At 45.2% G+C, this 24,573-nt stretch overlaps 1 protein-coding gene across 1 annotated transcript in view; it reads right to left on the minus strand.

The window, feature by feature from the left end:
* Nucleotides 1-24,573, minus strand: part of LOC139051797 (nose resistant to fluoxetine protein 6-like) — a 76,144-nt gene that overhangs the window by 25,536 nt on the left and 26,035 nt on the right. Inside the window, exons 9-13 of the mRNA XM_070528787.1 lie at nucleotides 22,272-22,365; nucleotides 17,033-17,119; nucleotides 15,442-15,607; nucleotides 7,743-7,825; nucleotides 574-696 (exon numbers count right to left, since the gene is read on the minus strand). Of these exons, the coding sequence (XP_070384888.1) occupies nucleotides 574-696; nucleotides 7,743-7,825; nucleotides 15,442-15,607; nucleotides 17,033-17,119; nucleotides 22,272-22,365 (553 nt within the window). The remainder of the gene's footprint in view (nucleotides 1-573; nucleotides 697-7,742; nucleotides 7,826-15,441; nucleotides 15,608-17,032; nucleotides 17,120-22,271; nucleotides 22,366-24,573) is intronic.

Genomic DNA, 24,573 nt, shown 5'->3' on the forward strand with positions numbered 1-24,573 from the left:
GCATTGACTATCCCAAAAGGAGGCCCATGTCGTTATGTCAACTGAAATTTAGAAAAGCCCTAGAAGAAACATTCTCCAGACTACAAAAGTGATGGACATAAATCTAAGATTTCAAGCTCCTATTTTCACCTCAAGTGAAGAATAAATATCGCCAATTTTCTTTACATGAGAATAATGTTGCGGCACAGTATACTACACCTTAAGCAACAATGAACGCAGCATGCGTCTTCGAGTTGCGCGAAATCGCATTATGCTGGCTATCATGACACGTACGGGTACCTAGCATACTCCAGCCAATTACAACAATCAGATTTTACTGTGCCCCAAGGAATACCCAGCAGGACGACATCATTGCGCACTCTTGTGCTCGCCTCAAAACGTTCCGTCTCAACCAGGAACGACGCCGTAGGCAACCGCTTGCAACCTGTTTCATTAACGAAAGCAATCGAACGCCAACGGTGACATTGTTAGACTTTACGTCGCAGCCGCCCGGTCGTTTCTCAACGACGGCGACGCACAATGAAACAAGTTCAGTGCCAACGTAGGGAGTTCAGTTCAAGGCAGCGCATTCACGATATGTCGGACACGATGAGTGGAATGACGGGAACGTAGCGGCCGCTGCTCATCTGCCATGCAGAGAAGGCACAGCACCCGACGGACAGGGTGCCGAACGACCACTGCTGCCGCGCGGTGCGCCTGCGTCAGCAGCAGTACAGGAAGACAGTTAGGCATACGGGACTGTTTATTCGTGCGCGCACAAACAGCCTACGTGCCTTCTAGCTTCCTGCACGAGGAATGGAAAATCAAGGACCGCTGAAACAGAACAATATATGCACGAATGCAAAAAACAAGAAAGCGACCTAATGCCGCTCCTGTTTCGCTACAGTATTGCAAGGAAGCGGGCAAGCAGTCGGGTGAGAAGGACAGACACTGAGGAGCACTCGCACCAAATATAACCGCTGGATTCAGGCTTCTCATTTTCGCCCAATAGCTTTTGCATTTTTTGGGCGCTTTCTGACTTTCACGGCTCTTCCTTGCAAAATATGACAAATTCGTTCTTTTTTTTTTATTTGTGCGACGAGCTGGTACATGGGTTTAGATTCATAAATCATATCCTGGAATTCTGGACATTCTCCTTCGGAACTTCACAGCAACGCACAAGTGTAACTCAATGGGAAAATTATTTTCGAATTTATATTTCAGAATATAGGGCGAGGGTCAAAAAGTTTCAAATGACGACAACAAGAGGGTAGTCCCTTCTAACAACATTTGCATTTTGGCACTTAGTCGGAACATTGGTGGTACGTTAAAGCAGTTAAAGAAAGTCAGACAGGGGAGGTGAAGTCCAACCACAGGAGAAAATTCTTTTGCACCCTCCCGCCAGAGGGCACATTGGCTTGAAAAAGCGCCAAATTTAAACCATAAAGCGATTTATTAGAGTTGGCATTGAGAGTGTATTGGTAGAGGGGGTGTTATGCAGCCTGTTGGCACGTGCAGGCTTTCGAGAAGCAGCCGAGATGGTACAGAGTGGTTATGCATGTGCATGTCTTGAGCGTGCCTGGGTATGGTCCTATGCACATGTTCGCTCTGTGTATGAGTGTGCGGGCGTGTGCCTCCGTATTTGCGTTTGCATGCCCGCGAGTGCGTGTATGCGTGTGTCAGCGTTCGCAACGTGTGTGAGCCTTCGCAGCATATGTGAGCGTTCGCAGCGTGTGTGCGCGCGCTTACGGTGCATGCGTGGCCGCGTGTGAACGTGTACGCGTGCCAGCGGGTTTTCGAATTTCAGCATGCACGATTGCGAAGAAATGTGTGCGTGTTTGTGTGGATGGCTGTGCGTGCGTATAGTGTGTGTGTAGGGGGGAGGTTTGTGTGCGTGCGTGTGTGTTTGTGTGCGTGCGTGCGTATGACGGATGGAGAGAGAGTACGTGCGTGTGAGGGAGAGTGCGTTTGTGTGCGGGGGAGACAGAAAGTGTGTTTGTGTGCGAGGGAGAAAGAGCGTGTGTATGCGCGAGGGAGAGAGAGACTGCGATCACTTCAATGTGGCACTGTTGTCGGGGGCGGGGGGGGGAGGCGACTGGAATACAGTGAATTAGGGTGTGATTTAGCTTGCATGAGTAATAGAGAAATCGCGCAACAGAAGGTCCCCGGACTGATGTAGGATGACGACATTCTGCCTCTAACGGACAACGCATGTGATTTAGACACTTGCGAATATTTGTGGCAAGGCAGCGACAAACCTAGACCTTAAGTTTACACAGAGAAATCGGGACTTATAATCTGTAATGAAAGGACGAATAATTACATCGTGTCAATTCAACAGCAAGTCATACGCACAGTCAAGCACTGTATATACCTATGCGTATATGCAGGGTGTCCCACGTAACTTGAGAGAAACATTAAAAATATGCAAATACAACGTAGCTGAACAGACTCAAGGTAATGTTGTTTGCCATCGCTTGGAGATACTGAGATTAATTATTTTATTTGGCCTAATTAAATAACTAGCCCTAATTAATTATTCAACTTCTCAAATATTATAATTGGTTAAAAGTGTCAATGAAAAAACTGTATAGCAACACGAATACTCCCAATCAAACAAAAAATGCAATGCCTCATAGCCCACTAAGACAGAGGCTACGAGCCCTCAGTAAAGTCAAGCGAACAGTACTTAAATTCTTTCTAATCACGCATACAACATACAAAGCAGCATGTCGAAGAATGTCATCATCAATGGCTCATACCCCAGTAAGCAAGCAAAAAATGCAATGACTCATAGTTCCGTAAGTTTCATGGCTACTCACTTTGCGTGAATTAGCTGCGATGACACTATCTCTGTTGTTGTCGGTGATTTCAATGTTTATGTGTGGGTATCGAAAAGGGAGCGGTTTACGCGTTCCGTGTTGCAGACATACGCCTTGCGATGCCACACTGATCCGGCCCAGCCGTCCATCCAGCGGCGTACGTGCACCGATTTGACATTCTCAAAGAATGTGATTGCAGTTGCGAGTGAAATAATGACGACCCTCAGGACAATAAATGAGTTTGTACCTTTTGTTCAAAATTATGTGTCACCTCCGAGTCATGTGCTAAATAGCTTCGCTCGTCAACCACCTGTCCGAGTATTCGCACCTGCTTTATTAGGTGCCTACTGCACCAACAATATACAGGCGGTCTCCTTTAACGGCACCGAATATTAAGGAATAGATCAATGTAAATCTTCCTGACATCATTGTTATCATTCGAGTGTTCAGATAGTAACCTCCGGATACGGATCAAGTTGAGCAGTTGTGTGCGCAATTTACGAATGTATGGTAATTACCATTTAAATAATTGTTTTGGGTGGCTAAAGCAAATTAGCAGTCTGGAGCCTGTCTTCGACATATTGTAGTTGAGCGAATATATGCTTATTAATCATGTTTCTGTAAGAGCTAAGAACAAATATTTTGTAATTAAGCGTTCTCTGAAAGCCTAACTTACGCGGAAAACGATCGTGGGTAGCATCGACCTGACCGCTTCCAGCCTTTCGAGATATTGCGATGAATGGCACGGCTCCGTGAGCATGTTCCTTGCGGCCAGGTGACTGTCGATATTTATTCACATCGTTTTTCCGAAGGCAAGCCGTTTAAAGTTTAAATGTCAATGTAGCAACGAACGTGCGCTGTCGAAGGCATGCTTGGTCGCAAAAACGATGCACGATTGAATGATAGTGCAGATTTATCGCGTCATTGCTCTCAAGGCATTGCGCTGCCGCCAACGGAAGCAAGATAACGAAGTTGAACTGCTTGGCTGCTTCTTACGGGGCCGCGCCAGCCAAGGGCGACAATACTGACGTCACAGGCGCATTTTTTTGTCGGTTTCGCTTTAACAAAGAGATAATGCTACAAATGCAGTGTCATTCGTTCTTGTCTCGAGGATTTAAACACGGGTTTTAATGCTCTCCACACCGCGTTTGTTTCCAAGAGTAGGTGTAAGCAGGAAAATGTTCACTCACACCCGAAGACACACAAACACCCTCGCACGCACACATACGCACTCTCTCTCCCTCGCACAAGCACACACTCTCTTCCTCACAAGCACTCGCACGCTCTCTCCATCGCACGCACATATATCCATGCGCGCACAAACACGCACTTTTGTCCGCAGGCATGCATGCTGAAAGACGAATACGCACGGTCGCACACGTGCACATTCACACGCCGCCATGCATGCGCCGCAAGCACGCAAGCGCACGCACACATGCACTAACACGCAGATCCAGGCATGCACACACACCGCGAACACTCACACACGCATACACGTACTTGCGTGCATTCATTTGCAAATATGGAGGCACTAGCACGCACACACACTCTCCCCTTGCACGCACACACACGCAGTCTCTCTCTCCCTCGCGCATACACACGCTCTTTCTCCCTCGCACACAAACACACTTTCTGTCTCCCCCGCACACAAACGCACTCTCCCTCACACGCACGTACTCTCTCTCCATCCGTCATACGCACGCACGCACACAAACACACACGCACGCACACAAACCCACACACACACACACACACACACTATACGCACGCACAGCCATCCACACAACCACGCACACATTTCTTCGCAATCATGCATGCTGGAATTCGAAAACCCGTTGGCACGGGTACACGTTCACACGCGGCCACGCATGCACCGTAAGCGCAGGCACACACGCTGCGAACGCTCACACACGTTGCGAACGCTGACACACGCATACACGCACTCGCGCGCATGCAAACGCAAATACGGAGCCACACGCCCGCACACTCATACACAGAGCGAACATGTGCATAGGACCATACTCAGGCACGCTCAAGACATGCACATGCATAACCACTCTGTACCATCTCGGCTGCTTCTCGAAAGCCTGCACGTGCCAACAGGCTGCATAACACTCCCTCTACCAATACATTCTCAATGCCAACTCTAATAAATCGCTTTATGGTTTAAATTTGGCGCTTTTTCAAGCCAATGTGCCTTCTGGCGGGAGGGTGCAAAACAATTTTCTCCTGTCGTTGGACTTCACCTCCCCTGTCTGACTTTCTTTAACTGCTTTAACGTACCACCAATGTTCCGACTAAGTGCCAAAATGCATATGTTGCTAGAAGGGACTACCCTCTTGTTGTCGTCATTTGAAACTTTTTGACCCTCGCGCTATACTCTGAAATATAAATTCGAAAAAATTTTTCCCATTGAGTTACACTTGTGCGTTGCTGTGAAGTTCCGAAGGAGAATGTCCAGAATTCCTGGATATGGCCGTCGTATTGTGATATTGGAAGTACAGTGCTCACAAGTGTGGTGATTAAGTTTTTGATGTCAACAATGTTAGGTCGTTTTATATTGTTTTTAACTTTTACTATCTTTTTCATGATTTTCTAGGAAACTATAGACCGCTGCCAAAGACATGCAGACACGTTTAATGAATGAGATGTATTGTTACTAGCAATTATTTGCAAAAATGTCTTTTCAAGCAAGAGCAACTATTTAAACGATTTCCAAACGTTTTAGAGATCTTTTGGATTATTTTCGAAGAAGCAGCTTCATTTAATTGGGCTCTCTTATCCCAAATTAATTTCTGATCACCCTGAACGTAATGGTAGCAGCACTTGGAATAATAACAAACTCCCATTGCTTAAAATTTTCCCGAACTCTGGAAGATTATATGCATTTGCCTCTTCCATCTACGACACACACAAACAGGACGGAAGTGGTTGGGCTGAACACCACCTTCAAGGTGTGTACAGTAGCGCGATTAAAAAACGGGACAAAAGAAGACACACAGGGGCACACACAGCACCACTAACTTCCAAAAATATTTATTATCGAAAATCAGGTCGTACTTACACACTCAGCCAACATGAGTCACAGCCACGGGAACAGTTAAAATATCAGAGCGAACCATTTTTGTAAGTGATATGTTAAGCCATGCGCAAAAAATTTCAGTACTTTTTCAGGAAAAATTCCATGACGATTTGCTGACACCTGAATCCCCTAGGGCATCAATCTGCTCCGCTTCTATTATAAGTCTAGTGAGTTCGCACTTATTTCTACCGGTAATGATTGTTCATTCGAAGAGAGGGGAGCCCTTATGTTGCTTACAATGAAGGGAGAGAAAGCCATCTGATACAACTTTGTCGAATTTATTTTTGTGTTCGCGCAGTCTATCACTAATGCATCTGCCCCACTGTCCGACGTAATACTTCCCACACGATAAGGGCATAGGATATATAATTGGTGTCTTACAATCTCCAAACTTCTTCTTGTGTTTAACTTGGCAGCGAGGAGCACTTTCTTTTCTGGTTTTTTTTTTATTTGCCGCACAACCTCATTACTTTGTCAGGTGCAGAAAAAACCACATCCGCGTTACCTCGGCGGGCAATTTTCTTTAGGTTATGCGACAACCGGTGCATATAAGGTATCACTGTTGGTCTTTTTTTCTCGCGGTTACTATTTCCTCCCGCACGTTCAGAAGTCCCATATTGCTGCACTTGCCTAAGTATTCCCTCTACAAGTGATGCGAGAACATGATTGGGATTACCTGCTTCATGTGACCTGCTTCATGTAACCTGCTTCATCCCTATAAGGCCGACAAAGTTGCATCAGATGGGTTTCTCTCCCTTCATTGTAAGCAACATAAGGGCTCCTCTCTCTTCGAGTCAACAGCCATTACTGGCAGAAATAGGTGCGAACTCACTAGATTTATAATAGAAGCCGAGCAGATTGATGCCCTAGGTGATTCATGCGTCAGCAAATCGTCATTGGCTCTCTCTGAAAAAGAACCGAAAATTTTGCGCATGGCTTAAGGTATCACTTACAAAAATGGTTCGCTTTGATTGTTTAACTCTTCACGTGGCTGTGACTCATGTTCACTGAATGTATAAGCACGACCTGGTTTTCGATAATAAATATTGTTGGAAGTTAGCGCTGTGTGTGTCCCTGTGTGTCTTCTTTTGTCCCGTCTTTTAATCGCGCTACCGTACACCACTTGAAGATGCATTACCAACAAGCCCACATTGCAAGCCTCGTGAACACCACCACCCATTTCCGCATCATTCCTGGAGCAGCGGGGGAGCTGCTGAAGTTCTGAGTGGCTGTGCTGGGGTGAGCATCAGGAAGAAACGAGCGCCCCCAGCCAATCGGCACTTCAGCAGCGGACAAAATGGGCATGTCTACCAGGTGGACACTTAAGTAATACTCCTCCACCCCCTCTTTGTGTGTAGCAGGGCATACGCCTGCCACATTTCCTGGAATAGTTTGGTAGCACATATAGCCACCACCCGCTGATCGGAGAATCATTTCACTTTCCACCCATTTCGGCTTCAAATCTCAAGTAAGAAGGGCATCGATTGCATCGAAGAACATGGGGAACCTTTACTCTACTACTGTGTTATACCGTACTGAAATATAATGTGCTGTCCTATATTGCTACTTCCCTGTAGCGTGCTTGTAGTGTGCTACACTGCACTATAGAAACGCATTTTACATGCGATTGTCGTTCTTTTTGCATCAGATTCATATGCTCCCCAAGGAACCCTTCGTGCCACAATTTAGTTCTTCACAACGAGTGAGCGACACAAAAGCAGTGACAACATGTAGCCCTCTGCACAATAGTAGCCCTTAGATGCTGTCCAATGTGCATCGGTCGAATGTGCCTAGCACACCGTAGCCACGAAACTAACTCTTCGCGTGCAAAACTCATCGGCGAGGCATTGTCCACTCACCCTTTGAAGAGTAGAAGAATAATGACACAGACGAAGAACAGCTGGAAGTCGGTCGATAGGTACCACAAATGCGAAAAGCACTCCTGAGAGATGGTGAAAAAAAGAGGGAGATAAAGAATATATGCATCATTCAGTTGTGTGGTGTAAAATAGATTCCAAGCTTTACGTAATAATAAATTATAAAACCTGTATTTCGAGGAAGCGCCTATAATTGCAATGTTGCTCAGTGGCGTGATCTTCTGGTTTACCTGCTACCACGTTTGGCACTTCCGTTATTTTTCTGGAACATTTGGATCGGCATGAACTGCAGAGCAGCGTGCTGAAATAATGGCCGCGTTAAAACGAGATATGATGTTTCTTTAGAGAAACATTGCCTTTCACGACTTCATGACCACACAGGAGACCACACCGGTCACGCGTTGCTACCACAGAACAATCTTCGTCAATGTATGTGTCATATATGACAGGAACTATAGCATTTGAATATTTGGTTAGCGGCAGTAAAGGACACGGTGTGCTGCATGCTGACGGAGCAGGCAAACTAAGCCAGTCGCCCAGGATATTCGGGATGGCACCCAGTGTCAGTTGTATTGTACTGCTGAGCTCGAGGTTGCAGGTTCAATTTCGACCTTGGCGGCCGCATTCGGATGGGGTCAGAATTAAAAAATGCTCGTGTACCGAGTATTTGGTGCATGTTAAAGAGCCACAGCGGGTCAAAGTTATTCCGGAGCACCCCAATATGTTGCGCCTCATAATCAGATGGTGGCTATAGTGCGTAACTTATCCAGAATTTAATTTTTTGTTGCAGGTGGTTGCTACGTGAAAAGGCTAAATATTCAACAATTTTTAGGCAAGCTACAAATTCTTCTGGTCGAACTGCGGTAACAACAAACCCGAGTACAGCAAATGATGCTTTGTGTCGACCATGCGAAGATTTTTAGTGACAATAGCGCAACATATATTTCTTATTAAAAAAAAGCGTATTGCCCTTCGAGCGCCTGCAACCAGCGCCATATCACCCACAGAAAATCTTCTCTATGTTTTTTTTTTTACTATTTTGCAATCACGCGGCTGATCATGCGTTACAGCATTTTAAGAGAAAGCTTTAGGTCGGGTGCTTTTATCCAAATACATGTAAAGGGAGAATTCGTTTTTCTCGGTAACCACTGCAGCAAATTTGGCGAGGTTTGTTGCATTTAAAAGAAAACTTAAAATCTATGACTCTGGTTTCGAATTGTCGATTTAGGTCGTCAATTTTTATTAAAAAGTACCAAAATTCGAAAATTTTCAGAAAACGAAACTATCAAGTTCGCAACTCTGTCACTCAGTAATGAAAAATGATATCCCAGTTCTGTGAATTTCATCTAATAGTACATATAAAGCGCACAAAATTGATATACACATCAATTTTATAAAAAATTATTAACACGGAAATACAGCTTTTGTGGTACCCTTGAACACAACATAATTAATCACCATCATCATCATCACCCTATTTTTTGTTCCCTGCAGGACGAAGGGCTCTCCCTACGATGTCCAATTACCCCTGTCCAGCGCCAACCGATTCCAATTAGCGCCCGTGAATTTTCTAGCTTCATCGTTCCACCTAGCCTTCTGCCGTCCTCGACTGTGTTTCCCTTCTCTTGGTAGCCGTTCTGTAACCCTAATGGTCAAACAGTTAACAAACCTGCGCATTAGATGACCTCACCTGCTCAATATATTTCTCTTAATGTCCATTAGAATATCGGCTATACCCGTTTCCTCTCTGATCCAAAAAGCTCTCTTTCTGTCTCTTAACGTTATGCCTGGCATTCTTCGTTGCGTCGCTCTTTGCGCGGCCCTTAACTTGGTCTTAAGCTTCTTTGTCAATCTCCAAGTCTCTCCCCCATATGTCAGCATCCGTAAAATGAACTAATTGTACACCTTCCTTTTCAATAATAATGGTAAGCTTCCAGTCAGGAACTGGCATGTCTGCCGTATGCGATCCAACCCATTTTATTTCATCTATGAATTTTTTTCTCCTGATCACGGTTCCCTATGACTAGGCGACAGGTAAACGTACTCCTCCACTGCCTCTAGAGGCTGACTGGTGATCCTGAACTCTTGTTTCCTTGCCTGGCTATTCATCATTATCTGTGTCTTCTGCATATTATTCTTCAACCCCACTCGTACACTCTCTCTGTTAAGGTCCTCAATCATTTGTTGTAACTGATCTGCAGTTTTGCTGAATAGAACAATGTCATCCACAAACCGAAGGTAGCAGAGATATTCGCCGTCGATCCTTACTCCTAAGCCATCCCAGTTTAACAGCTTGAATACTTCTTCCAAACACGCAGTGAATAACATTCGAGAGATTGTGTCTCCCTGTCTGACCCCTTTCTTTATAGGTATCTTCCTACTTTTCTGAGGTAAGATATGAATTGAGATGTGGAAATTGCTTTCAGTTATATAATAGGTGTCATTTACAGAACCACGATATCTGTTCTTGATGCAGAGCTAATAACTTAACTTCCTGCTTCTATATTTTTCAAACTACTGAACTTTTGAAAACCTTTTTGCCGAATTCAAGCCCTAAATCAACATTCCGCTTCCAACCGTCACTAGAATTTTACTTTCTCTCTCAACTGCAACAACTTTCATTAAAATCGGTCCGGGGGTCATTTCAGAAAAGCGTTTTTGCGTTCTACATGTATTTGAATAGGCCTCATCGGGGTTGGGCACAAGCTAAATCTACCTCTTAAGACGCAAACACGTAGTGGGCGATATTGTGCAAAGTCCGATACCGGGTTGCGTCATTTACTTACTCAAACTGCTACAAGAGTCAGGGCGACATGGGGTGTCTCAGCACTGTCACACAGTTTTCAACTTTTGTGCAAAACACAAATCAATAAAAAAATATTTGTTATACCTGTGTTCCAATGTAATAAATTACTTCATACATCAAACTATCTCTAGCGTACGAACCAGTTCATAGGTTTCAGTGTATCTAAATAAGATGTGGCGATATGCAAGAAGTTTAAGAACGTCAGCGAGCACACTCCGCTTCACTTTCGCGATTTGGTGCGTTGACCAATAATATTTGGCAAACATACTTCACCGTTTGGTAAAGCCCACGCCAGTACGGTTTGTCCTAAATCTTTTTTGCCAGGTCTGAAACTGACCGCAACGCAGCTGCATCTTCGCAAGGTTCGCAAGGCATAGCGTGAAAATTATAAATCTAAATTATGCAGTTTTATGTGCCCAACCACCATCTGATTATGAGACGCGTTACAGTGGGAGGCTCCGGACTAATTTCGACCAACTGGTCGAAAGAAAGTCGACGATAATCGACGCAGAAACGTAAGGTGCCGTCCTTTTTCTTCACCAAAACAACTGGAGACGCCCACGGGATTTTCGACGGTTGGATGATGTCGTCGCGCAGCATTTCGTCGACTTGTTGTCTTATAGCTTCGCGTTCTCGCGTCGAAGCTCGGTAAGGGCTTTGGCGGAGTGGTCGAGCGCCCTCTTCGGTTATTATGCGATGCTTTGCAACTGGTGTTTGTCGAATCCTCGATGACGTCGAAAGGCAGTCTTTGTATTGTCGGAGAAGATTTCTGATCTGTTGCTGCTTACTCATAGGAAGACTTGGATTCTCGTCGAGGTCTGGTTCGGGGACAATTCTCATCGGGGTAGATGCGGCTGAATCCGAGAGGACAAAGGCATCGCTGGTTTCCTGAATTTCCTCAATGTATGCGATCGTCGTGCCCTTGTTGATGTGCTTGAACTCCTGGCTGAAATTTGTCAGCAACACTTTCGCGTTTCCTCCGTGCAGTCGAGCGATCCCTCTTGCGACGCAAATTTCATGGTCGAGCAGTAAACGTTGGTCGCCTTCGATGACGCCTTCTACGTCAGCGGGTGTTTCGATGCCGACCGAAATAACAATGCTGGAGCGAGGCGGGATGCTCACTTGATCTTCGAGCACACTCAAGGCGTGGTGACTACGACAGGTCTCCGGCGGTATCGCTTGATCTTGTGACAGCGTTATCGATTTCGACTTCAGGTCGATGACTGCGCCATGTTGATTCAAGAAGTCCATTCCCAGAATGACGTCTCGTGAACACTGTTGGAGGACAACGAAGGTGGCAGGGTAAGTCCAGTCATGAATGGTTATTCTTGCCGTGCAGATTCCAGTCGGCGTGATGAGGTGTCCTCCAGCGGTCCGAATTTGAGGGCCTTCCCATGCAGTTTTAACTTTCTTCAACTGCGCGGCGATGGGCCCACTCATGACGGAGTAACCGGCTCCTGTGTCTACTAAAGCGGTGACTCCGTGGTCGTCGAGAAGCACGTCGAGGTCGGTGGTTCTTTGTCTGGCATTGCAATTAGGTCTTGGCGTCGGATCACGGCTGCGTCGGGTTGAACTGAAGCAGGAACGTCGCTTCGTCAAATCGTCTTTAGTCGGTGTAGTCTTGGCTACCTGACTTTGTCGGGACGGCGGCGTGTCGTTATTATGTCGTCGAGATGGTCTCTTCGTCGTCTTCGTCGTCTTCGTCGGCGGCGGAGGATGTTCGTCAGTTCGACGAACAGCAACCGCACCTCCATCGGTTGCTGCTTTTAGTTTTCCAGATATGGGCTCGCTGACCGGCTCCGGGCTGGGCCAGTGTATGGTCGGCGCTGCGGCGACAGGTAGCGGCCTGGTGACGGCGAACGGGATGGTCGTCGAGGGCTCCACTGAATAGCGGCGAGGTAGTCGGCGACATCGCGAGTGCGTTCACCTTGCTGCGGGCGCGGAGCGTTGACAGCGAAACCTCGCAGTCCCATCTCCCGGTATGGGCATCGTCGGTAGACGTGGCCGGCTTCGCCGCAGTGGTAGCAGAGCGGGCGGTGGTCGGGGGCGCGCCAAATATCCGTCTTCCTAGCGTAGGTGCGCTGGGCGACGGGTGGTCGTGCTGGCGGCGGCGGCGGCGGCGGACGACGGAACTGCGGCGTGACAGGGCCCTGGCGCGGTCGCGGAGGGGGACCTTGACGGCGTGCAACGGCGGCGTAGGTCATCGCTTCTGGCTGGATCTGCGATGATTGTGATTGTACCTCGGGAACTCCGAGCGGTCGCTGGACTTCTTCTTTGACAACTTCGGCGATTGAGGCCACTTGAGGTTGCGATGAAGGGAAGATCTTCAGAAGCTCCTCTCGTACGATTGCCCGGATGGTCTCGCGCAGGTAGTCGGTGGCCACTGATTGAACGCCGGCGTAGCTTGTTGGCTTGGTGCGTCGGTCGAATTGCCGGTTCCGCAATTCTAGTGTCTTCTCAATGTTCGTCGCCTCATGAAGGAACTCGTCGACGGTCTTCGGTGGGCTTCTTACCATTCCGGCAAAAAATTCCTCCTTTACACCACGCATTAGTAGGCGGACTTTCTTCTCCTCTGACATTTCCGGGTCGGCGTGGCGGAACAGACGGGTCATTTCCTCAGTGAAGATCGCAATCGTCTCATTCGGCAGCTGCGCTCTGGTCTCCAGTAGAGCTTGGGCTAGCTCTTTTAGCACGACGCTTGTAAATGTTTGTAGGAAGCCGCTGCGGAACAGGTCCCACGTCGTCAAAGTGGCTTCTCGATTCTCGAACCACGTCCTGGCGGCGTCCTCCAATGCGAAATAGACATGTCGCAGCTTGTCGTCGCTTGCCCAGCTGTTAAACGTAGCGACCCTCTCATACGTTTCCAGCCAGCTTTCGGGGTCCTCAAATGTGGAACCGCGGAACGTCGGTGGTTCCCTGGGCTGCTGCAGCACGATGGGCGACACTGGGGCTGTCATTGGGGTTGCATTGACCATAATCTTCTTGGTCTTCTCAGGAAGCAGTCCGTGCTCCGGGGGCAGCTGTTGTAGACGACGGCTTACTCGATGGTCCGTGACTACGTTGGTGCGCTCTTTACGGTCCGGGCTTGGATCACGGCTTGTCGGGGGCGTCCGGTACATGAACCAAAAGCACCTCCACCAGGTGTCACGTGGTAGTGACGTTAAATGACACAGTAGCAGTACTGTGAAAGACAAAACTAGCTTTTATTGGGCGAACCTGTGCCCACAAAACAGGCTACACTTAAAGCACAACGATAGCGGCGAACACAGTCGGCGATCGCCGAAAATCTGATCAGCGGGTCAAGCGCGTCGGCTTTTATACAGAGTCGTCGAATGCTCCAGACTAATCGTTGGGACGCGCGTGCCTTCTATAAAGTTCTACATCATTCGCGTCAGGCGAATAAATCAGATAACACAAGGTTCGGCGATAACAGACTGCGGATAGAAGCATCGATAACTTTCCAGAAACTTCGGATACATGCAAGTGCGTCCCGCGCTGTACGATAAGATTTGTTAGGCGGCGAAACCTGGTCGCCCGATAAATATAAATACACGTGTCAATATGCTGTGGCTTGCGCATGTTCAGTACGGACATGGAGGATGTTGCTTTGGAGAATAAAGTTGTTAGTCCTGCCACCTTTCTGTCCCTTTGTCTATGTCTGCTTCTGATTTTCCCGCTTCTTCAAGCTTGCTGGGATTCTCCTAATATAAAATTTGAACATGAAGCGTGATTACATATTGCACTGCACAAGAGCCCTATAGATCAGTTGTCAGAAATATCTCAATGTGTGTAGCCCAATTTTCCTCGTGGTCGACTTCATATTTCGCTAGCTCGTGGGGAAATATGCACATTATTAACGATGGCTTAGCTTTAGACGCAGCACACAAGCAGCAGCTGCAGTAAAGTTTGAACCACTGAGACTAACAAGTAACGGACCGTTTTGGACATCACAGTACAGATGTCACCTTTTTTCTTCATCAACTCGCTCGAAGCAGGCGCCCCTTTTCCTCCCTTTCACCATCGGAAAACTTTGAGCGGGAGGTTCGGAGACCGACGAGCGAAACTTTTTCGATAGGAGCATTTTTTTGTAAAACTTCATGCAACATTCGTAAAACCGTAAGTAATATACAAATTCGTAAAGTTTACGAAAAATTCGGGAGAGTTGGCAAGTATGTTATTAGAATACCAGACTAGAAAGACTGCAAGCGCTACGTGGTTTTCGTGACTCTATCTGACTGTTGTAGTCCTTCGTGACGAAATCCAGTGTCTGTATTAACAGAAAGGTTCTTATGCAAGAACTATTCGTGTGAGCAAACGCCAGCCAATTGCAACGTCGGAGTAAAGGCGCCTGGCCAATACTGAACCGTATTTAAGAACTAAAAGCCAACCAAATGCGGGCCCCGCATATATATGAAGTTCGTAGATGAGGCATTTCGAAGAAAAGAATAAACGAGCAATCTAACAAAAACACAGAAGAAACTCAATAAAACAATGACACAGCATCGAGTCAAGGACTCATTTTTGAAGCAAGCATATACCAGCTAGCTAAAATGTGTACCCTTATTCGCACGATAGCTTTTACCCCCGCACTGTTCGTAAGGGCAGATGGCCACCAAGCTCCTTGATAGATATATCGTTAGCGAAGTTGGTTGGCCAATGGCAAAACGCACTTACGAAACAAAACCTTTCCAAGTTCGCCTACTCATAACTATTGCCAGTGCAGTCTAGAAAAGATAAAATGGTCCTAAATTATCCAATAACCAGACTTAGCAGCTGTCTTAGAACTCATTCCGCGCGAGGTTTTAAGAAACAACAACAACAAAAAAAACGTTTGGTGCACAATGTCGTGTGAATGATGAAATAGTGCCCACTAACCAATTCGTTAGCGTTGGCAAAGTTCCGGATGTGAAGGATCAGCCTCCACCAGTGTCGTTCCAGCTCGCTGTGGAACTTGCTGAACAGCAAGACGGTGTTCGGACCAGTGGCTGCCAGTGGCAGCAGGCAGAAGCACATCAGGACAAAAAACATGGGAACGGTAACCCTGCATGACAGGTGATGCTTAGGACAGGGACAGAAAATGCGGCAATCCACTACCATACTCGGCAAATTTAATGGTGTGTGAGTGGGCGTCTGTTGAGCAAGCCAATGCGAGAGAAAGACTATTGTTCACCTGCACTGCCAAGGAATCACAGCAGCCCTTTTTCCTGATCAGACGCCTACAGGCATGCGGGCTAGTCCAACTCATTACCCAAGAACGCAAGAGCAGTATTCTTGTGCGTACTTTCTACCTTATAATGGATGTAGTCTAGGCTATCTGCCCTTGCTATAGGCGCTCATAGAAAGTAATGTATTTTGAATACCGAAACTCCAGAGCCGAATTAAATACGCATATTTGTGAAAAAATCACCTTCAAATATTAAATCAAATATCAGATATCTTATTTCTCATGAAAGTAAAATACAAGGTTTGTCTGGAGTCCATACTTTAAATGAAATTAGACATATTTAGGTTATTTTATGCGTGCAAGTATAACACCAGTCGCAACTAGACGCCTGGTTAAACAAGAAGTCTGTAAATTAGAGACAACTGTTTTCAGCTATACGCTCCACGACAAAGAGAGTAACGAAACAAGGGAAGAGCCACGTCACCAGATTCATTGCGAGGGCACTGTTCATTACAGCGGTGCATATTGTTTTGAAGGAATCCAAATCTGGTTAGGCTGGCTAAATAATAAATTGATTTGTCTAAATAGAGACATAAAATTTGTATGTTGCCTTAAAACGAGGCACAACGACCGGAAATTATTGAGCGAGAGGTATCTGCGCCGTGTGTTCGGTCGTTACCTAGGGTTTGTGTGCAACAACCACCACTCTTCTGCAGCGGAATCACTCAGAACAGTCGTCACTTGCACCATCACTCTCTTCTCTGAGACTCAAAACAAGTTTTATTTTCACTTTAACAAGAATAGAAACGAATATTCGACTATTTCGAGCAGCGAACTCTCAATCGAATATGAATCGATTAGCAAGAGCAATTCGATTCTAATTCAAAATTTTGAATATTCAAAAACCCTTACTAAAAAGGCAAGGACTTTTCATTCAGCTGTGAGGGCCCATGTAGGCATTAGCATGTATTTAATAGAACCGGGTGTCATACGAAGCTACGACCATGCAAAAATAGAACCAGCGTAATGAATAATTTGCAAAATCAAATAGCACGCTGTTATCGACATTACTGTGAACTTTTTTTTCAAGACCACACGAAGTAATTTGCCAGAAGACCCCACTGCCACGATGACGCTTACTGAGAAAAATAAGCACTTTGTTGTTAAGTGTGATAATGACTCAAGCCTCTATAATCACGTCCTTCAAAAATTAACTCCTTTACAAAACATAGCCTGGAATGTTTTCGCAGTGTATATGGTGTAGTGTATACGTGGCTGATGCACTGCTTAGAATGCACCTACCAGATAATTCTGCGCAATACAGCTATGGTGCCGACAAGAACAGGGTTTTTCTTCATTTTCAGGATGTTGTAAGCCAGCAGAAATCCACTGAAAGACAGAAAAAAAGAGATAATCAGACAGGTTCACGTGGAGGAGAGAGGAACTGAAACAGTTTATTTAGAACTGGCTATTAGGAAATTCTAGCAGCAAATTGAAAGAAGAATATACGTTTTCTTGATTAGCATCCTTGACTGTTTCACGGCTTGATCCAATCTTTGCCTCACGATTATGCCTCCAGCAGCTAGTAAAGTGACTACCATAAAACCATAAAGCGGACAAAATAACAGGGAAATACACATTGTTAGCGTTCGGTCAGGGCGAATGCGTAACCGATTTAGAGACTAAGAACTCACCACACAGGTCACTGCATTGACGCGCAATAGACCTGTATGGGTATGTTTGCTTGCATTATACACTGATGTCTAGAGGTGAAGCCTGAAAACGATACGATAGCAAGCCGGACAGGCCCGACCTAAACTGTATTTCAAGCGAAACAACATGGTTATATGCAAGATGTTGTAACAAAGGATAAAAAGTAGCCATCAAAGCAAGTGCTATTGAACGACGCGTCAAATGTGCACACCTTCGAAGGCTAACTTTTTGTAGCTTATTTCTGAACTATTACGAGCGTGCAGTAATATGTACTGGACAGCGCCTAATAACAACATTACTTCTTGTGCATTACGAAAACTCTTCTTTCTCAAAGGATGCCTGCGGTTGGCGCCAACTAACGTAAAACTTTTAACTTAGATTACATATGTGAGACCTGTCCTTGAGTAGGCTAATGTCGTATGGTTCCCGTACACTAAAATTTTGCCTAAAATTTCTGCATCAAATATTACACAGCCGACTAAAAATAAATGCCTCTGCATGCGTTGCCTTTTCTAAATCCCGCGTACTTCGTCATAATCATGCATATACACCAGACGAGTTCCTTTGTAATAACGATACTTTTCAGTCTTCCTTTTTCCCCCGCGTTGTTCGTGAGTGGAATAACCTAGCTGAATCTGTAACTAACACAGTCTCGCAGTCTAATTTTGTCAAGTTATAAAAAGATGAAATAAGTAGTTAGGAAAGAATAGTTATTATGCATAGATAATCGTCAGAACTCCCATTTTCTGAACTATAGCTAAACAGTTACCCCCTTTGTTTAATTCTTTGCTTTATATCATTTTAATGGTCCTTACGTACATGTAACCTGAAGTGTGCTATTTCTGTGAGTTGCTCTTGTTAATCATATTATTACTGTTGTAAAATTGTCCATTGAACCTGTTTGATGTATTTCCATTTACATGTTTCATGTTCTTACCATTCGGCCTATAAAACATGAATTGTATGTATAATCATATGCCCACCCGCTATGGTCTCGATATGAGACTGGGAGTAATGTAAATAAATAAATAAATAAATATAAATCGCATTGTTTTGCTTGATGAAATTTAGTTGGAAGTTGGGGACTACTTGTGCGTGTCTGCCCTAGTCGTCACAGCATTCCCTTCTAGCTTTCACTCTCTTCAGAATGTAGCGTACCGACTATTCAGTTTCTAAGCCTGGCTCAGTAACATTAACGTCCTTCGCCGCTTTTCCCTAGTCAGGCTTCCCCGGTCCCGTTCTCTTGTGTGTGTCTGCTTATTTGGCGTCTTCATATATTATAATGAACAGCTTCCAACTCGCCCAACAAGAAGTGCTTTTCAGGCTTCCTCAGTTTCATTGAGAACTTTACTGGCGTAGAGCGCGACACATGCACAGTGTTGGCTTGTCCGCTTTCAAATACTACCAGTGTTTTGTTTTCAGAAGATCATATCTTCGGAACGAAAGCACCATAAGCACACTGTTTCTGTTCAGGTTAACTATGCCAGCGCCAGTGCTACAAATTTTTTTCTCAAAATATTATTATTCAGATAGCAATTACATGGACACTCCAGGCAAATTTCCACTCCGTCGCCATGGGGCTCCCCATATATTTAGCTATATGCTTGGTATATGTGTGCGCGTGCCATACATGCAAGCTAAACTCTATACAATTAAGCCACCAAATTTGTTCAAACTGCGCCTTACGTTGTCGCCAGAATTATTTCTCAGAATTTTGGGAATGGCAGCCCCACTAACATGTGTAATGAAACACTACATTCACAGCGCCTTGCTTCTATCTGAAATTTTCTCAGGTTTTAAATATGAAAAGTTCAAAACAATACCGGTGTTCAAACCTGAGAGTGATGTAATTTTATTGGCGTGGTTCTTTACAGTCAGCGTAGTGACGCCTGTGCGTTGTCGTTACAGGTCATACACGGTGCGTTCAGGGTGCTTAATGGTGTCAGAACCTTTAACACACCCGCGTATGTCGCGTTCACCTTAGTCGGACCCTCTTGTGCTTACAACACCGCCCGATAAGTTCATGCGCAAACGCTATCCCTTGCTATGGCAGTCAGTGGTTTGCGCTTCGGTTGAACTGCCAATATTTATTTAGCGGGACGTTGCAGGCTATCGAAAGACATAGCAAGTCGGCTTGAAAATACGTGAAAACCACAGATCACAGAAATTTTACGCTTCGCCCAAAAAATGTAAGCTTCACACATGCAGAAACTATTTTGCAATATATTCAAGGTGTGGTACGAGAAGCCTGTGACATACGGCACACCCATTTAACGAGTGTGTCGTATGCCTTTTGTAAATCACGCGTACTTCGTCATAATCATGCATATACACTAAACTAGTTCCTTTGTTATAACGATATTCTTCGGTCTTTCTTTTTCCCCCGTGTTGTTCGCGAGTGGAATAACCTAGATGCATCTGTAACTAACACAGTATCGCAGCCTGATTTTGTTTTGTTGTGGACAACTGAATGGTTTATATGCCAAGACCTTAGACTCGGAAAGTGGTGCGTTTAGTTTCCATGTCAAACAAGCACGTTTGCGCATCGCTTATACGCAAATGTTTTCGGCATGTTTAATACCAAGGGCGTTTTATAGGCCGAATGGTAAGAACATGAAAACATGTAAATGGAAATACATCAAACAGGTTCAATGCACAATTTTACAACACTAATACTATGATTACCAAGAGCAAATCACAGAGCTGGAAATAAAAACATCACTCGACATTGAAAACTGTTTGTGGAATCACTCATGAATAGATTGTCAGATGTACAGGGCATTATATTCAGAAACAAATGCAATTTTTGAACAATACTGTGCACGTAGAGCACGTGAGCTAGTTCTGTGCATGCTTATGCCGGGAAGAAAAGGAGTAGAATGCTTATATGTAGGCATGCACATTAATTTCAGATAATTCTGTACGGTGCGTACAAAAGCGTCAGTCTTGCGATTCTTCGTTTATCCTGAAGCGTAAGAATGTTATTTTCACGCCCATAAGACTTGTTGGTGAATCCGTGGGCTTATAAGATAGAACGGACTGCATTCCTTTGAATCATTTCCAACTTGCATACATTCTTCGCGCCAATAAAGCATCCCGCGTAATACAAGCATACTTCAACTTCGAGAGACTGAATGGTTTATTTGCCAAGAGCTTAGACTCGGAAAGTGGTACTTTTAGTTTCCATGTCAAACAAGCAAGTTTGCGCATCGCTGATATGCAAATGTTTTCGGCATGTTTAATACCAAGGACTTAGAATCATCATCATCAGCCTGGTTACGCCCACTGCAGGGCAAAGGCCTCTCCCATTCTTCTCCAACAACCCCGGTCATGTACTAATTGTGGCCATGCCATCCCTGCAAACTTCTTAATCTCATCCGCCCACCTAACTTTCTGCCACCCCCTGCTACGCTTCCCTTCCCTTGGGATCCAGTCCGTAACCCTTAATGACCATCGGTTATCCTCCCTCCTCATTACATGCCCTGCCCATGCCCATTTCTTTTTCTTGATTTCAACTAAGATGTCATTAACTCGCGTTTGTTCCCTCAGCCAATCTGCTCTTTTCTTATCCCTTAACGTTAAACCTATCATTCTTCTTTCCATAGCTCGTTGCGTTGTCCTCAATTTCAGTAGAACCCTTTTCGTAAGCCTCCAGGTTTCTGCCCCGTAGGTGAGTACTGGTAAGACGCAGCTATTATACACTTTCCTCTTGGGGGATAATGGCAACCTGCTGTTCATGATCTGAGAATGCCTGCCAAACGCACCCCAGCCCATTCTTATTCTTCTGATTATTTCTGTCTCATGATCCGGATTTGCCATCACTACCTGCCCTAAGTAGATGTATTCCCTTACTACTTCCAGTGTCTCGCTGCCTATTGTAAATTAGAATCATATACTTCCTTAATTGACCCGTCACTTACATTGTAAGAATACACGAAATACATGATTTAGTACCTGACCCGTAAGAGCGCAGATTTATTGGAATTTAATGTCATGGACCACTTCGTGCACTGCTCGACGATGCAAGTTAACATGTATTCACAGTGATTTGATCGGTGTGACAAGTTATTGTTTTTTGTGTAAAGAATACAATTTTTGGCAAAGAAATTAGTATCAACATCTAGAAGACGTGCATTAGCTGTATAACAACGGTTTATATGTATTAAGGAAAGAATGGGACTATGGGCACTACCCTGAGGAAAGCCAGATGTTACAGGCCGAGATTGTGATTTGGAACTTCCATAAGCTGGGTATGGTTCTACAAGTAAGATTTAACCCAGTGTGTGTCCGATGTTGAAATCCCAATGTATCATACTTTGGTTGTTAGCTTATTGTGGAAGGCACAGTCAAACACTTTTCTAAAATGAAGTAAAATAAGGTCAAGCTGACTTGAGGCATCTACAGCAAGTGTGATATCATGAATTAGTGTTACAAGCTGTGTGTCAGTAGAGAGTCCCTTATGGAAACCGTGCTGACAATAAAAAAGTTACTGGTTTCAAGGGAATTAATGACAAAATGTGGAATGTTACGCTACATACACTTACACGAAATATAGGTTAATGAAATGGAGTGGTAGATGTTCTATTGTCTAAACCAACTAGGTTATGAACCTCTGTGTGAATTGAAGCTACGTACATCATGCAAAAGTTCAGCTGATTCAACAAGTCGGCCATGTAAGCAGCACTCATTTACGGAATTCTAAGGCTCTCTAAACAAAGCACAATCTTCTCTTGCTACATACCCCCTGCGTTTGTATATATTTTTTCACATTCCAAATCATGGAAGCTGGCAGCATACTTCGCTTAGTACAATCTGCATGGGCACCAACCTTAGAAAGAAGAACGTGTCAACGCTCAAAAACGACGTCGACATGATGCAGAAGATCCAGCTTGAGGTGACATGCAGTACGTTGGCGTACCTAGCTGCAAATGGTTCATTATACCGAGCTCAGTATGCCACATACAACGGCACACACAAAGTAAGTACACTGTAGTATACGCAAAATATTCAGTCTCGTGCAGACACATACAATTTGCATTGATCATTAGCCTATGTAAGGATCCCTGTGCACCATCTTAAAGGGGACCTGAAACTGTTCGCACATATTTTGTAGACGCGTAGGGCACAGCTAAAGTTAATCATTCGCGTCACAATTTGTCCTAAGCGCCTCATACTAAGAGAGCTACTGACGACTACAAGTTAGCGTCCTCCATAGGCATGCATTTTCTCCTCAACTTGTTCACTGAGTGATCAGAGCTAAGCCCCGCCTACACTGGCTCAGCGTCATCATGGCACGTCGTGTCGTCTACATCCGCTTGTATAGAGCGAGCGCACAAAGCTATGGTGGCTAGAACGGGGCAGTGTGACGGGTGGGAGTCGGTTGGCTGCACAAAGGCGCGGTGAAAGTTGAAGATGGTGCTACTTGCATCTGCTGTGCAGCTTTCGCAGCTTTTGAAAGGGGTAGCGCACAGCAGCTGCCACGTGCGTCGTATTCACTTTGGGACGCGTTTGAATTTTTAATGTAAAGCATGATGTAAACATCACGAAGTGTTTGCGGCTCATAGATGCATTATTAAGAAGGGTGACACTTCTTTGGAGAGCAGACAATTGAAAGATGCGCTATTTGCAACACCGGAATGCACAGCAGATGCTTAGCCACGCGATTTAAAAGGAAGAATATCGCACTTGAAGCCCACTCTGGTCGAGTTGGTTTTCACTAATAAGCTTGTATCGTGTTGGCGCAAGTGAACGTGGACAGTAAACGCGAACAACCTGAAACGCCGTCTTTCAACTGTTGTCCTTCCCTCACATGGCGCAAGTGTAGCCAGTCGGCGCGGGGAAAATCGTACATGCAACCAGACAAAGACAACGCTGCGGCTGTGCGCAAGAAACCGGGGAATAGCATCACCATGTCGTTCAGTTCACTATTCGCGTCTGCATGCGCCAGCAACATGCCCTTTAAAAAGCTTTAGCTTTGTAAGAAAGAATTAGGAACATATGTGAGTGTTTTGACGAACCTCAACCTGCACTAAATATTTTCCATAACTGCTTCTGTTGTACAGGTAGACAAGCCGAAACACTTTATTACGTAGTACAGCACTCAACATGCACACATCAGACCGAGCTTTGCAGTAGGCTCTACTTCACTCTCCTTCATTTCAAGTGTTTCTGGCACTCCCTTTGAAGAGCCTTGTCCATGTTCAATGTGAAAAAGTGCAGCCTAGTTAACACCACAAATTGGATCAGTTATGCAGAGAGCTCTTTGCTATGGAGCTCACATCCCATTTGGCAGAGCGTTCTACTGTTCAAGAACTGCAGAAAATCATGCACACTGAAAGCATACAAAGCTTCTCTGTTGAAAAAAGAACAATGTCAATGCATTCCATCAACGCTTTAATGAGAGTGGCTAACTCATATACAGTCTACGATGGGCCTACCCGGTCAAATTTTTGCGTGAACGCGCTGTCTGCATTGCATTTATCTGCTTCTCTGATGACTATATCTCCATTGATCACATGCTGAAAGGTCCTTTCGATGTACTTCAATTCAAAGTGCCATTCACAAAGGACACACTCCGTTGTCAACTCCTCGTTAGCACGTTTGATATTTCGCTACCACAATTCATGACGAGCTGAGTTTTTAGCCGGTCTAAAAATTGAGGCCCTGGCTTTACACGTTCTATACCCGTTTCTGCACCCGGGTACAAAAAATGTTCGTGCTTTCAACGCCCTGACAAACGCCGCGTCATCTAATACATAACACATGAACAGCGCAATATCACGTACTACGCATCTCAAGATAATCACAGTGGCACATGTGCGACGCTTCCCAGCTTGTGCAAACAAGCGCGGTCTACTTGTCTGCACGCTGTGAGGATTGGGATGCCAATCCCACCGTTCGTAACCAGATGTCAAGATTGGAGTCGGGCATGAATTTTATGGTAGCTGGCCCATGCCGTCGTCCAACATATCCACGCTGAGGACGTTGTTGAAGGGAAGGACTGCTTCTCATCGAGAACGAGGAATATATGGGTTTGTTTACAGTATCTGCATAAGGACGTTGCAGTGCATCAGTCTAGCATGACTGAGAGAGAAAGTACACTCAGCAGCCGCAGAACGGCGGTTTATAAA

This window comes from Dermacentor albipictus, unplaced genomic scaffold (genome assembly GCF_038994185.2).
Source record: "Dermacentor albipictus isolate Rhodes 1998 colony unplaced genomic scaffold, USDA_Dalb.pri_finalv2 scaffold_14, whole genome shotgun sequence".
Classification (NCBI taxonomy): domain Eukaryota; kingdom Metazoa; phylum Arthropoda; class Arachnida; order Ixodida; family Ixodidae; genus Dermacentor; species Dermacentor albipictus.